At 43.1% G+C, this 12,845-nt stretch overlaps 1 protein-coding gene across 1 annotated transcript in view; it reads right to left on the reverse strand.

The window, feature by feature from the left end:
- Positions 1-1,293: 1,293 nt before the first annotated feature.
- Positions 1,294-12,845, reverse strand: part of LOC115371560 (alpha-1B adrenergic receptor-like) — a 45,202-nt gene continuing 33,650 nt past the window's right edge. The window contains exons 3-5 of the mRNA XM_030069002.1: positions 8,927-9,062; positions 2,199-2,388; positions 1,294-1,374 (exon numbers count right to left, since the gene is read on the reverse strand). Of these exons, the coding sequence (XP_029924862.1) occupies positions 1,294-1,374; positions 2,199-2,388; positions 8,927-9,062 (407 nt within the window). The remainder of the gene's footprint in view (positions 1,375-2,198; positions 2,389-8,926; positions 9,063-12,845) is intronic.

Consider the following 12,845-nt stretch of genomic DNA (forward strand, 5'->3'; position numbering starts at 1 on the left):
GGCAGACCCAGGACACACTGAGGGGACTATGTCTCCCGGTTAGCCTGGGAGCACCTTGAGATCCCCCTAGGGTGACCACCTGTCCTGCGTAGCGCGTGCACGTACAGCGTTTGAAGCCCATTTCACGGGTCCCGCAAATTGAGACCGTGTCCCGCATAATCAACTCTCAAAAAAAAGCTCGTTCACCCGGGGGATAGGGCGAACGAGCGAACGGGCAACTAAAACTAGACTAAAATACTTTGGATTTTCTTTGTCTAAAACTAGACTAAAATGCCAAGACTTTTCATTGACTAAAACGTGACTAAACAAAAAAGAATTCAAGTTGACTAAATATGACTAAAACTAATAAGGGCATTTGACACAAGACTAAGACTAAAATTAAATTGAAAAATAGCCAACGAAATTGACACTGTTTTAAGCTATTTAATTTTATTTATATTTTCCATTGCAATTCATTCACTTTAAATAAAAAGTAAATCTTAAGTGGAAGTTCATCTGTTAATTAATTGAAATGTTTAAAATATTATGAATATCTTTTATTTAGAAAAAAAAAACACATTGAAAGCTAAGGGCTCATTAACAAGGGTGGCTTATTCATGAACATACAGCAGCAATTACATATGTTAGGGGAACAGAGCAACATTAATATACCATGTAAAGTGGTATCTGCTAGAAATCGGTAAACCGGTATCGGTGAGTCTGCCCGCCAAGTGGGGGCGCCGCCACGCCGGGCGGTGTCCCACATTGTCCCTCAGAATCAGCCCCCATTGGGCTTATTAGCAGGTGGTCACCCTAGATCCCCCAGGAGGAGCTGGTGGATGTGGCCGTGGAAAAGACCATCTGGGCTAACCTCCTCAGCCTGTTGTCACTGTGACCTGGTTCCGGATAAGCAACAGAACATGGATGGATGGATGGATGGAACTTATGACACATAATTGAACTTCAGAATGGCTTCATATGCCATCATAATGTTCTAACCCTTATACACCCTCAATAAAAAAATAAAATTAATAAACAGGTGCCTAGCCAAAACACAATGTTTATTACAGATTTATCACTATAATAACTTGACACAGAGCTGAACTGCATTTAAAATCAATCTTCAGGTTCCCAGCTTTCAGATGTTAACCACTTCTATTTGGCTTCTATTATTGACCTTTTATCTCTCCCTGAAGATCCGTTTTCCTTTACTAAAACTGGTCTAAGTAAAGGGCTAGAACAGTACAACAGTGTCATACAAAAACGCAAGATCAATATATCTTAAAGTGTGCTGATGATACAGTTTAGATCTCCTTACTGGGAAGCTCTAGTGACCCTGGACTGCACCAGCACAGAGTAGATAAGGTGGTTGAGTGGAGCGATAGCAATGCTCTCCTAATCAACACAAAAAAGACAGCAGAAATTGTTTTTGGTACTCCATCTGAAGCACACAGCTCCCCCGTAACCATTCATGGTGAACAGATCAGTCAAGTGTGTTCATACACAAATCTGGGTGTTATAATAGACCACCTACTGTCATGGAAAGATCACATAGAGGCCCTGTGTAAGAAAACAAAGCAAAGATTCTATTTTCTTCGCCAGTTAAGGTCCTTTGGCGCAAGTGGACAGATTCTGCTTTTATTTTTTACCACAGTGATCATGAGTGTCTTACAGTACTGTAGTACCACCTGGTATGACTTTGTCTGTTGCCCTAAAGTCTCGGGGAGGAGGGGTGGGGGGAGGGGATGATGCAGGCAGGGCCAGCTCTAGCCATGTTGGTGCCCTAGGCGAAATTACTCCCTGGCGCCCCCATCCTGCCACTCCACCCCACTACTGGGTGACAACCAGGAGCGCCAGATTCACGAAGAAGAAGTGTATATATTGCAACACTTGCAGTATAAAAACTAAAAAGTCAATCAATTATCTGAGACAAACATTCACCTGCATTTCTGCAGGATTTACAGCCCAGGAGCTCCCAAAGACAAGATCACAACAAGAAATCACCTGTATCTCAGCAACACAGGACTTCCAGCTCCAGTGTAGTCTGTAAGAGCAACAACAATAAATTATAAACACCGCCCGCCCTGATCACACACCATTAAACCTCCAAGCACAACTAAGTCTGAAAAGCCTAAAAAGCTATTGTGTCACTCACATACAAGCACAACATAGGAAGACTTTATAACCAGAGAGAGAGAGAGAGACACTTTTAAATCTACCTTTTCATTATGTGCAGTGATGTGGAGCCTGAGCTGCTCATCCAGTGCTGTGTCTGTCCAACTCTTACCAAAGGTGCTCAGGGCGATCTGAGAGCGGATGTGGGCTGTGGAGGTTTGGTACTTCAGCAAAGCCCTTGGCAAGTTGTGCAGGTCGCAGTCAGCCTCTGTCAACCAGACGCTGCTGCTGCTGCTACCCGCCGAGAAAAGGAGACTCGGAAAGCACAACTTGCTAGCTTGACTACATTCACACAACCCAGTCTTTCTTTTTGTACCAAGCCTTTTAAAAAGTCCTCACAATTTTTGTCCCTTCCTTTGGATTAAATCCTTGAGGTCAGGTGTTGGTTTCCCAGTTAATATTACGTTTTTTTTCCTCAAATATCAAGTTAGAAAGTCTTTTCATGGGGAATCTCCACCTTAGCTGCTAGCCAAAAGCACTGCGCGCCGGTGACAACAGCATCGCGAGACCTTGTGGGGGGTTCAGGGCCTGTCGGGATTCCCGACATCCTTCATGAAGTTCAGTTTTGTTTGGCAGTATTTTTTTTCTTATTCACATGTTTGCAGATGCACGTGGTCAGTTCAAACAGGCAACACAACACAAAGCAATGAAACAGTTTTATTGGCTGATGTACAGTACACTGTATGTATTTGAATTGTGTGACGTCCTCTTTGGTTGGATTAAAAATGTAAATATTCTTCTTCTCTTGTTTTTATGTTTATGTACTATGGAGCCGCAGAGGGGCCATTGAGAGAAAAATAAAACACACCATGCTATGTTTTACTACGTTGTGTGCTAGAAATGTTTGAGTGTGAACCAGATATAATTTGACTCGATTTTTGACTAAATTAATTTTGTATAACGGTAGTCCTCCTTACAATCCGGTGCCAGGGTGAGGGCTTCCTGCTACAGCTGGGGGCTGTGGGACAGAGCCAGACGGCTGAGAGTCACCCGGAGCTCACAGACAGTGAATGCCTGCTGTTGGCTGTAACTTTCTCTCTGTGGCCTCTCTCTGTGTTTTACCTAACGTATGAGTTACCGTAAGTGTTGCAATATAGGGGCATTTGCACTTGTGGAAAGCAAAAACATCATATATCTCTGCCAGTTTTTAAACACACCTGGTATTCCCAAATTGTTGGATATCTCTCTTCATGATTGGGCTTTTTAATGAGATCCCGATAGGACTGTAGTCTGGTTTCCCACAGCTCTGCACACAGAGAGACAGCCACAATGATGCTTTCCTCCATTGTTGTTTTGCCATTCTGCCAAAATCCACCAGATTTTTTTCAGATTCCACTATTCTGTCCAATTGGACGCCCAAGTTACAAAAATTTTCAAGTTGGGCACGACGTGCACGGGGCTGCGCCGCGCGAGCGCTATGTGAAAGCCCCGACTCCTCTGACCCTGAGAGGGCGCCAATGGGCATCGGAAATTATTATTATTATTATTATTATTATTACTATTTTTTTTCCTGAGGGTGACTGCCGCTTGTGGCGCTCCTCCAGCAGATGGCGCCCTAGGCGACCACCTATACCGCCTATGCCAAGAGCCGGCCCTGGGTGCAGGCCAGCACTTCACATTACAACCAGAGCCCGTCTACGACGCTATATTAGACATTCTCTGTTACAACACGCTCAAGCGAGATTGCCCCCGGTATGCATATCATCACGTTGAAATACGACACACGCATGGCCCGACGTCATCATAAATCAATATAGTCCAAATACATTTATCATGTCTTCCTTTTAACTGAAAGACGTTTTCGTTCCTTTTAATCAGACATAGGGATGTTTATTTACCTTGACAGTTTTGGAGGTAACTTCCTCCTTCTTCAGAAAGCGTCCAACTGACAGCCAGAGTGGCACCTGTCAGATCCGGCAGACCAAACCTGACCGGGTGGCCGCGCACACTGTGCGGTGCTGTGGCCAGTGCTGGCCGGCACCAGGTCTGCCTGATCTAACGGGTGTGCCGCACGTACAGACTGCCGTACTTTCATTATAAACCGACTTTTGTTTATATCAAGCAGTTATCGGATAACTGACATGATGAGTGGAAAAAATGATGATGAGTGGAAAAAAAACAACAAGTCAGATTTGGCGTGAGATTTCTCTCTTGAGTGTGAAGAGCGTGAGATTGAGGCTGAATGTGTGACTGTCATGGCCAATGCGTGAGAGTTGGCAACCCTGCATTGTTTAGGCGGTCTCAAGTGATTGTATTTATCGACACTGGAGTTATCAGGAGACTTTCAACAATGTCAGTGAATGGGGGAAGAGAAATATGACAGCTGCCTTGGAGATGCTCCAGAACCTGGACATTTTATTTATTTATTTTATTTTTATTTATTATTTTTATTATTTATTTTACTTGAAGATTATTTTAATTTAAGCTTTTATTTAATTTAATTTAATTATTTATTCAATTAATTTTATTGATTGGATTAACTTTAATTTGCCTGAGGATGATTATTTTGTATTGTCTGTCTGATTGAATGCTTGTGTTAAAAAATAAAGACGTTACTCAACAGTTACTCACTACCTGAGTAGTTTTTCCACCAAGTACTTTTTTACTCTTACTCAAGTAATTATTTGGATGACTACTTTTTGCTTCTACTTGAGTCATATTATTCTGAAGTAACAGTACTTTTACTTGAGTACAATTTTTGGCTACTCTACCCACCTCTGCTGAGGGCCAGTAGAACAATGACCAGTGCTCTTGTCACACATCTGTCATGTGTGTTTTTGGTTTTGTCTGTTTTCTTTTCTGTTAAGTGTGTGTTTACTATGTTTTGTATATGAGACTGCTGTGTCGCAAAATAAATTTCAGCACCTGCTGACAATAAAGTTTATCGTATTGTATCATAATAAGGGGTTAAGTCCTGCACAATCCCCAATCTGAAAGGCTCATTTTGCCCTGCTGCCATCAATCTGAGAAACTGCCTACTCCTACAAAATCAAAACTTCCTATTCTTTGTAGCAGTATTAGGACAATTTGGCTGATGCCATGTACATCCTGTTCACTTTTAATGTTACAGTGGTTTTTGGTGTACGCCAAGCACCTGTTATTTTTTTCTTACATTGAGAACAACAGTGGAAGAAAAAATAAAATGTTCGTAGGGACATTTTTCCAAGGTAAATCCTATCAAATCAAAGCCGAAATCCAGACCCTTGACAAGATGACTTACTAACTTACTTGCAGAATCGCAGATCATGAGATGTCTTGCCAAATCACCTTTGAACAATGTAGACTGGAGCAGCAATGTCACTTCTATCTGATCTGACTCTGTGCAGAGGGCCTGTGCCCAGGGCAATAATCCAATCCAGGAAATAAAACCAGTCAGACAGACACTCCCTCTCACTTGAGAGAATAGCAGCTTCGATTCAGAGTGCAGAGACCGTAAAATTAAAATTCTTTAAAGGGTAGGCAGTTTTTCTCAGAAGGGCAGTATGCCCTTGTTGCATTGTCTCCAGGTGATTTAGATGGCGACACAGCACAGAAAGTGACTCAGAAAGGATTTATGTTAATGCACAAGGGATTCATGCAAAAATCCAAAGGGACCCAAATGAGCAAAACTGTTAATTCCTTGCCTTTCTTCATACATGCATTGTATCATGTTTAGAGAGGCCATTTTGACATAGAGCCTTTTAGTGACAACATTCAGGACGTGTAGGGAGAGATGTATCAATATACAGTACAGTCTTTCCCAAAGTTTTTCATTTTCTCTTAGATGTAAGTGCTATAATGGCAAATACTATAATCTGCACTTTGTAGGAAAAAAAAAAAAAAACTTTAGATGCCGCTGCCAGAAAGATTTTATGGGTGAAAATTAAATACACAGTCCTTCACAGTTGTACTTTGTTATTGAACTGTTACTGTATCATGTTTGCATTAAATCCTGAACCCAATGATGTGTAATATATCATCAGATAAGAAGATTATCTCATCCTAAGCAGTCACACTCCATTACTACTGAAGATGGTGCCTCCTACCCATATATGCATGTTTTTGTTTTTTATGTTATTTGAAGTTACCATATCAAGCAAATATGTACATGCATAATTTCCTGCTGTAATTTGCATTTTTTCATTCCAGTTTTTTTTAAATGTCCCAATACAAGAAACGAGTAAGAAAATTGCTGTAGTCATGTTTTTTTGACATAAAGGTGCTGCCCAAGTTCATGTTCAAAGTCATTTTTTTTTCAAGCCTTTAATCGTAGTTACAGACTCAAAGGTTACAGGTCCACAAATGATAGAAAATCAAAAAGAAAATGACACAAGCAAGAGAAAACGCCCCAAAATAACAGACAACCTTCTTTGAAAGGCCCAAATAGAGAAAGAAGCCCCTTCCAGGCCGGCCAGGAGTGCACTGGGTGCTTACGGGGCAATTATTAGTTCTAATCACCTCCTACAGTATTAAATTTACAATAAACCAGTATCCACAGCCATGGTCACATTTTTCTGCAGCCTATATTATGGCATCTATTGAGGTTAATATTCTGCACATATTGGGCTTTAACCCCTTGTCACATGGAAGTGTTAAACATAATCTGAAAACTGGTAACCTGAAGATTAATTTGCGATTTGAGTTGCAGCTCAGCTCTGTGTCAAGTTATTATAGTCATGAATCTGTAATAAAAACTGTGTTTTGGTCAGGCTGGTTTTAATTGTGTACCACAACTACCACTTGACTTGACTTTTTTGTTCCATAACCCTCAGGATCTTTTAGGAAGTTAAAAATGACTGTCTTACTGCATCCAACCTCAGCACCAATGGCACACTGTGAGGGCCTTGTTGTTGGGCCTTGCTTATGCAGCTCAACAATTCGACCACGTTCAAAGAGAGAAAGCTTTTTTGCCTTTGCCATCAGGAGGTCATGACAGTGTGGATACCTGACAGAAAATGACACTGAATCCACATTTTTGGGAAGATTTGGGCTTTTAAAGGCAGTCGTCTTAAACTTTTGATCAGCTGATGAACAGTCTATTTCAGTTTAATGGTTGTTTGCAATAAATTGCTTACTCAATTTTTTTTTTTTGTCTCACTCCCATTTCTTCTTTTTGCATTTTGAAGCTCTACTTAGAACCTTCTTAAGATCCAACAGTGCAAAATAGATAGATAGATAGATAGATAGATAGATAGATACTTTATTCATCCCGCAGGAAATTCACATTTTTTTCAGCAGTATCCACAGATTACAGATTAAGTAAATAAAAAAAAAAATAGAAATAAAGAATAAGAAGTACAACAGAATAAGATCTGAGTACAACAGAATAACCTAAGTACAATCCAGTGTGCAAAAAGCAATGTGCAACAAAAAAACAGAAAAAAACGTGTGCATGGGTGTATAAAATGTGCATAGAGGTAGGTCAATGTGCAAATTTAGAAGAAATATACAGTATACACATGATAAATAGCAGTAAGCAATATAAACACTATAAACAAGGATTATAAAAAGATAGGAATATGAACAATTTCAACAGAAGTATTAACAGTTAAACAGAAGTAATAACAGTTAAACAGCAGTGGAAAATAACCTAACCTGAAGAACACACGCCCCGACCGAGGTTCAGAGTTAGTGTGAAACCATGAGACCAAGACCGTCGACAGAACCTGACGCCCGGTACTGGGAATTCAGGAACTGTCAGACTTGATCCAGCCTTATGGAATCACCCCTTCCCCTCCAGTCTTTGCATTTTATCTACCAGTAATGCAGTGTGTGTATAATGAGTTATTTCCTCCGGGTGGAGTTAAAAAGCCGCATGGCGTGGGGGAGGAATGATTTCCTCAGTCTGTCGGTGGAGCAGGACAGTGACAGCAGCCTGTCACTGAAGCTGCTCCTCTGCCTGGTGATGGTGCTGTGCAGTGGATGCAGTGGATTGTCCATGATTGACAGGAGCCTGCTCAGCGCCCGTTGCTATTTATAGGTCCGCACCATTTCCACACAGGCACCGTTGATGCTTATGGGCTCCGGGTGAGGCCTGGTCCACCTGAAGTCCACCACCATTTCTTTTGTCTTGGAGGTGTTCAGGTGGAGGTGGTTGGAACCACACCATGCTACGAAGTCCTGGATGTGTTTCCTGTACTCCTCCTCCTGTCCACCGCTGATACATCCCACAATGGCTGTGTCGTCCGCGAACTTCTGCACGTGGCAGGACTCTGAGTTGTACTGGAAGTCCGACGTGTACAGGGTGAACAGGACTGGAGAGAGCACAGTCCCCTGCGGCGCTCCTGTGCTGCTGATCACAGTGTCTGACCTGCAGTCCCCCAGTCGCACATACTGAGGTCTGCCTGTCAGATAGTCCATGATCCATGCCGTAAGGTGTGAGCCTACTCCCATATCAGTCAGTTTGTGACCGAGCAGCTGGGGCTGGATGGTATTGAAGGCACTGGAGAAATCCAGAAATGTGATTCTCACAGCACCACTGCCCCTGTCCAGGTGAGAGAGGGATCGGTGTAGCATGTAGACAATGGCGTCCTCCACTTCCACCTTCTCCTGGTACGCAAACTGCAGAGGGTCGAGGGCATGGCTCACCTGCGGTCTCAGATGGTGTAGCAGCAGCCGCTCCATGGTCTTCATCACATGTGACGTCAGGGCGACCGGCCTGAAGTCATTCAGCTCTGTAGGACGTGGCTTCTTTGGGACTGGGACGATGCATGATGTTTTCCACCGCAGTGGGACCCTCCCCTGCTCCAGGCTCAGATTGAAGATGTGCTGCAGAGGGTCTCCCAGCTCTGACGCGCAGGCCTTCAGCAGTCGTGGGGATACACCATCCGGACCTGCAGTTTTGCTGGGGCGAAGCCTCCTCAGCTCTCCACACACCTGGGCTGCTGTGATTGTAGGCAGGGAGGGGGTCTCCTCATCGCATCTGTCCACTGGTAGCGGGGGGAGGGGAGCAGATGGGGGTGTGGGGGGCAGGGTGGTCAGAGGTGAGAGTGAGATGGGGTGGTCAAACCTGTTGAAAAAGTTGTTCAACTTGTTCGCCCTCCCCCCATCCCCCTCAATGGTGGCCCCCTGCCTGGATCTGCAGCCGGTGATGATCTTCATCCCATCCCACACCTCCTTCATGCTGTTGTTCTGCATCTTCTGCTCCAACTTCCTTCTGTACTGCTCCTTTGCTTCCCTGAGCTGGACTCTGAGTTCCCGCTGCATGCGTTTTAGCTCCTGCTTATCACCGTCTTTGAAGGCCTTCTTCTTCTGGTTCAGGAGGCCTTTAATGTGACTCGTGATCCAGGGCTTGTTGTTTGCATAGCAGCGCACCGTTCTTACAGGAACAACAACATCCATACAGAAGTTAATGTAGTCAGTGGTGCAGTCTACAACCCCCTCTATGTTCCCGCTGTGCGACCCCTGCAGTACATCCCAGTCAGTAGTGCCAAAACAGTCTCTCAGAGCGTGCTCTGCCTCAGGAGACCACTTCCTGAATGACCGTGTGGTTGTGGGTAGTCTCCTCACCTTTGGTTTGTAGTGAGGCTGAAGCAGAACAAGGTTATGGTCAGCTTTTCCCAGTGCAGGCAGTGGGGTGGCCCTGTATGCATCCTTTACATTTGCATACAGCAGGTCAATAGTCTTATTTCCCCTGGTGTTACAGTCCACATACTGGAAAAAAGCAGGAAGTGTCTTGTCCAGGGTCACATTATTGAAGTCCCCGGAGATCAACACAAGCGCCTCGGGATGCTGTGTTGAGAGTTTATCAACAGCGGAGTGGATGACGTCACACGCGACTTCCGCGTCGGCTCGGGGCGGAATGTAAACAATGACCATCAAACAATGACAGATCTGTCTACAATTAATCGCGATTAATCGCATTTTTTAATGACATTTTTATGCTCATAATTTAATAATGACTTAAGAGGTAATGTATTGAGTTTTTTTTCTTTTTTTTAAAGAAATTAAAATAAATATCCAAAGTGCAATAACACAAACACAGAAACATTTTCCCTTTATGAGGCAGCAACAAAAACATATTTTCTTTTATCAACTAGCAGCAGGTACAATCAGTACTCAAGTTGAGGGGGGATGAGGGTGGATGGCATCCCCCCTGAAATAACAACGGTAAAAAATCATCCACCCTGTAAAACTGCCATCCTCCCTTTTCATCAAGTGAAAAAAATTGACCATCCCCCCTCAATTTTTTTTACAACTCGACCACTGGGTACAATCAATATTCAGTATCAAGTGTAAGTGATTTAGCACAAACTTATTAAGTACACAGCTGGGATTTACTTTGCCATGGATTTTTTTAGGCTGTGAAGTCCATGTTTGATGTACAGGTTTTCCTTTAAGGAATCAGTGAGTAGTGAGTAGTGATACCATGACAAAAAGTAGTGATACCATGACAAAATTAACTTCAATCTGGATGGAACGTCTTGTATAAGCGACTCCTTTTGACCATGGTGAATTTGTTTTTTGCTCTAACTCTGCTGCATTTGCTGGACTGTGTTTGAAGTGGCCCACAACTTTTCTGTATTTGCCTAAGACATTGTCAAATGCACTGTCCTGCAAAGATACTGGGTTGGAGCACTGGAGACTATGCGCCACGCAGGGGACATGTTCAAAAGGCAGATGTCTGGCAACAGCGATCATATTTCCTGCACTATCTGTGCTGAGTGTTCTGACTTCGAAACATTCCACTGCTTGGAGTATGTTTCAGCAAAATGTCTCTCTTCTGTTTTCATTACAGTCAGAGCATGTGAGTGCATTTCCCACTGTTCATCAATATAATGCGCCATAACTCTGAGGTAATTGTGGTTACCTAGTGAGGTCCAGTAGTCACCAGTAACAGCAACAGTTGGCGTGCTTTGCAATTCTGACGCTTTTGTAGCCCTCTCTTTTTCATACAACTCGTGCATTCTTGTTGTGATGGTGCGTCTTGAAGGAAGCTCATACGTGTAGTCATTCGCTGCAATCTGAAGAATATCTCTCAGACCGACAGTTTCCACAATATTCATTGGCCTGCAGTTTCTAGCTATCCACTTCGCCATGGCATTTGTTAGCTTGTCACATTTTTGTTTATCTATACTTCTCCCATAAGCTGCATCCAGCGTAGTCTGTTGAAGCTTCCTGCCACTGTTTTGGGAGGGTACTTTGTCGACATCAGCAGTGTGCCGAGCGTTTAAGTGGTACTTTAAACTCAAAGTACTTCGATAGTAAGAAAAATCAGCTTTGCAGTAGTTACAGATCACTTTTAGCCCAGTTCTTTTCTTTTCCGGTTCATGTGCACCAAAACCAATGCTCTTATTGGTTGAGGTGCGCGTTTAAGCCAATCATATGCCAGTATTGCCACCCTCCCCCCTTCCCTTCCCTTCCCTTCCCTTCCCTTCCTGTTCCCTCCTCTCACCTCCACAATTGCTCTGGCCTGTCTCAGCAAGAATAACAGAGGGCATTCCAAAAAAAAATTTTTTAAAATGTGTTGAGTTAAAATAGTTGTCCGTGTTAATTGATTAACGCAATAATAACATATTAACTTTCCCAGCCCTAATATATATGTATATGTATACACACACACACACACACACACACATTATATATATATATATATATATATATAGATAGATAGATAGATAGATAGATAGATAGATAGATAGATAGATAGATAGATAGATAGATAGACAGATAGATAGATAGATCTTTATTGTCATTGTACAATCATATACGGTATAATAATGCAACGAAATTAGGGCTCAGTACTTTCGGTGCAGGTCAGAATAGAAAGCATCGTGCAACCTGCTAGTTGAATAGCCGACTCCGGTATAGATGGCTGCAGCCATGTCTCTGATATCAGAAAAATGCAACAGTCACGGAAACACTTGTTGGATGCGATGTGCAGGTGCAGTTCATCGATTTTGTTAGTTATGGACCTGGAGTTGGAAAATGTTTTGAGGCGGCAGCTTAAAGGATTGTCTTTTCAGCCGTGCTAACGCACCGGCCCTGCAGCCTCGCTTTTGTTTTGTTTTGGTGTCCTCCGGAATGTCCTGGTAGCAATGAAAGTCCGATGAAATTGGTATTTTACAGCGTAATCCCAAGCTCAAAAGGTCCTGACGACTGTTGTTTCCTTTGTTTGCTTACGTTTCCTCTTGAACTTGTCGCTGGGAAGAAGGGAGACCCCGGTCTTCTAACGGTGTCCTCCGGAATGTCCTCGTAGCGATGAAAGTGAAATTGGTATTTTGCAGCGTAATCCCAAGCTCAAAAGGTTCTGATGACTGTACGCGTACATTGCCCAACATATCGTGGTGTTTTCAGCTAAAAACACAACCGTTCACACATACAAAAACATATAATACAGCACCGAGAGTGGAGAGCTGTAAGCCGCTGCGTCTATGCGCGCCGCCATGGCAACCCCATACACACACACACACACATATACACTATATTACCAAAAGTATTCGCTCACCCATTCAAATGATCAGAATCAGGTGTCCTAATCACTTGGTCTGGCCACAGGTGTATAAAATCAAGCACTCAGGCATGCAGACTGTGAAACAAGACATTTGTGAAAGAATGGGCCGCTCTCAGGAGCTCAGTGAATTCCAGCGTGGAACTGTCATAGGATGCCACCTGTGCAACAAATCCAGTCGTGAAATTTCCTCGCTCCTAAATATTCCACAGTCAACTGTCAGCTCTATTATAACAAAATGGAAGCGTTTGGGAACAACAGC

The sequence above is a fragment of the Myripristis murdjan genome, chromosome 14 (assembly GCF_902150065.1).
Source record: "Myripristis murdjan chromosome 14, fMyrMur1.1, whole genome shotgun sequence".
Taxonomy (NCBI): Eukaryota; Metazoa; Chordata; class Actinopteri; order Holocentriformes; family Holocentridae; genus Myripristis; species Myripristis murdjan.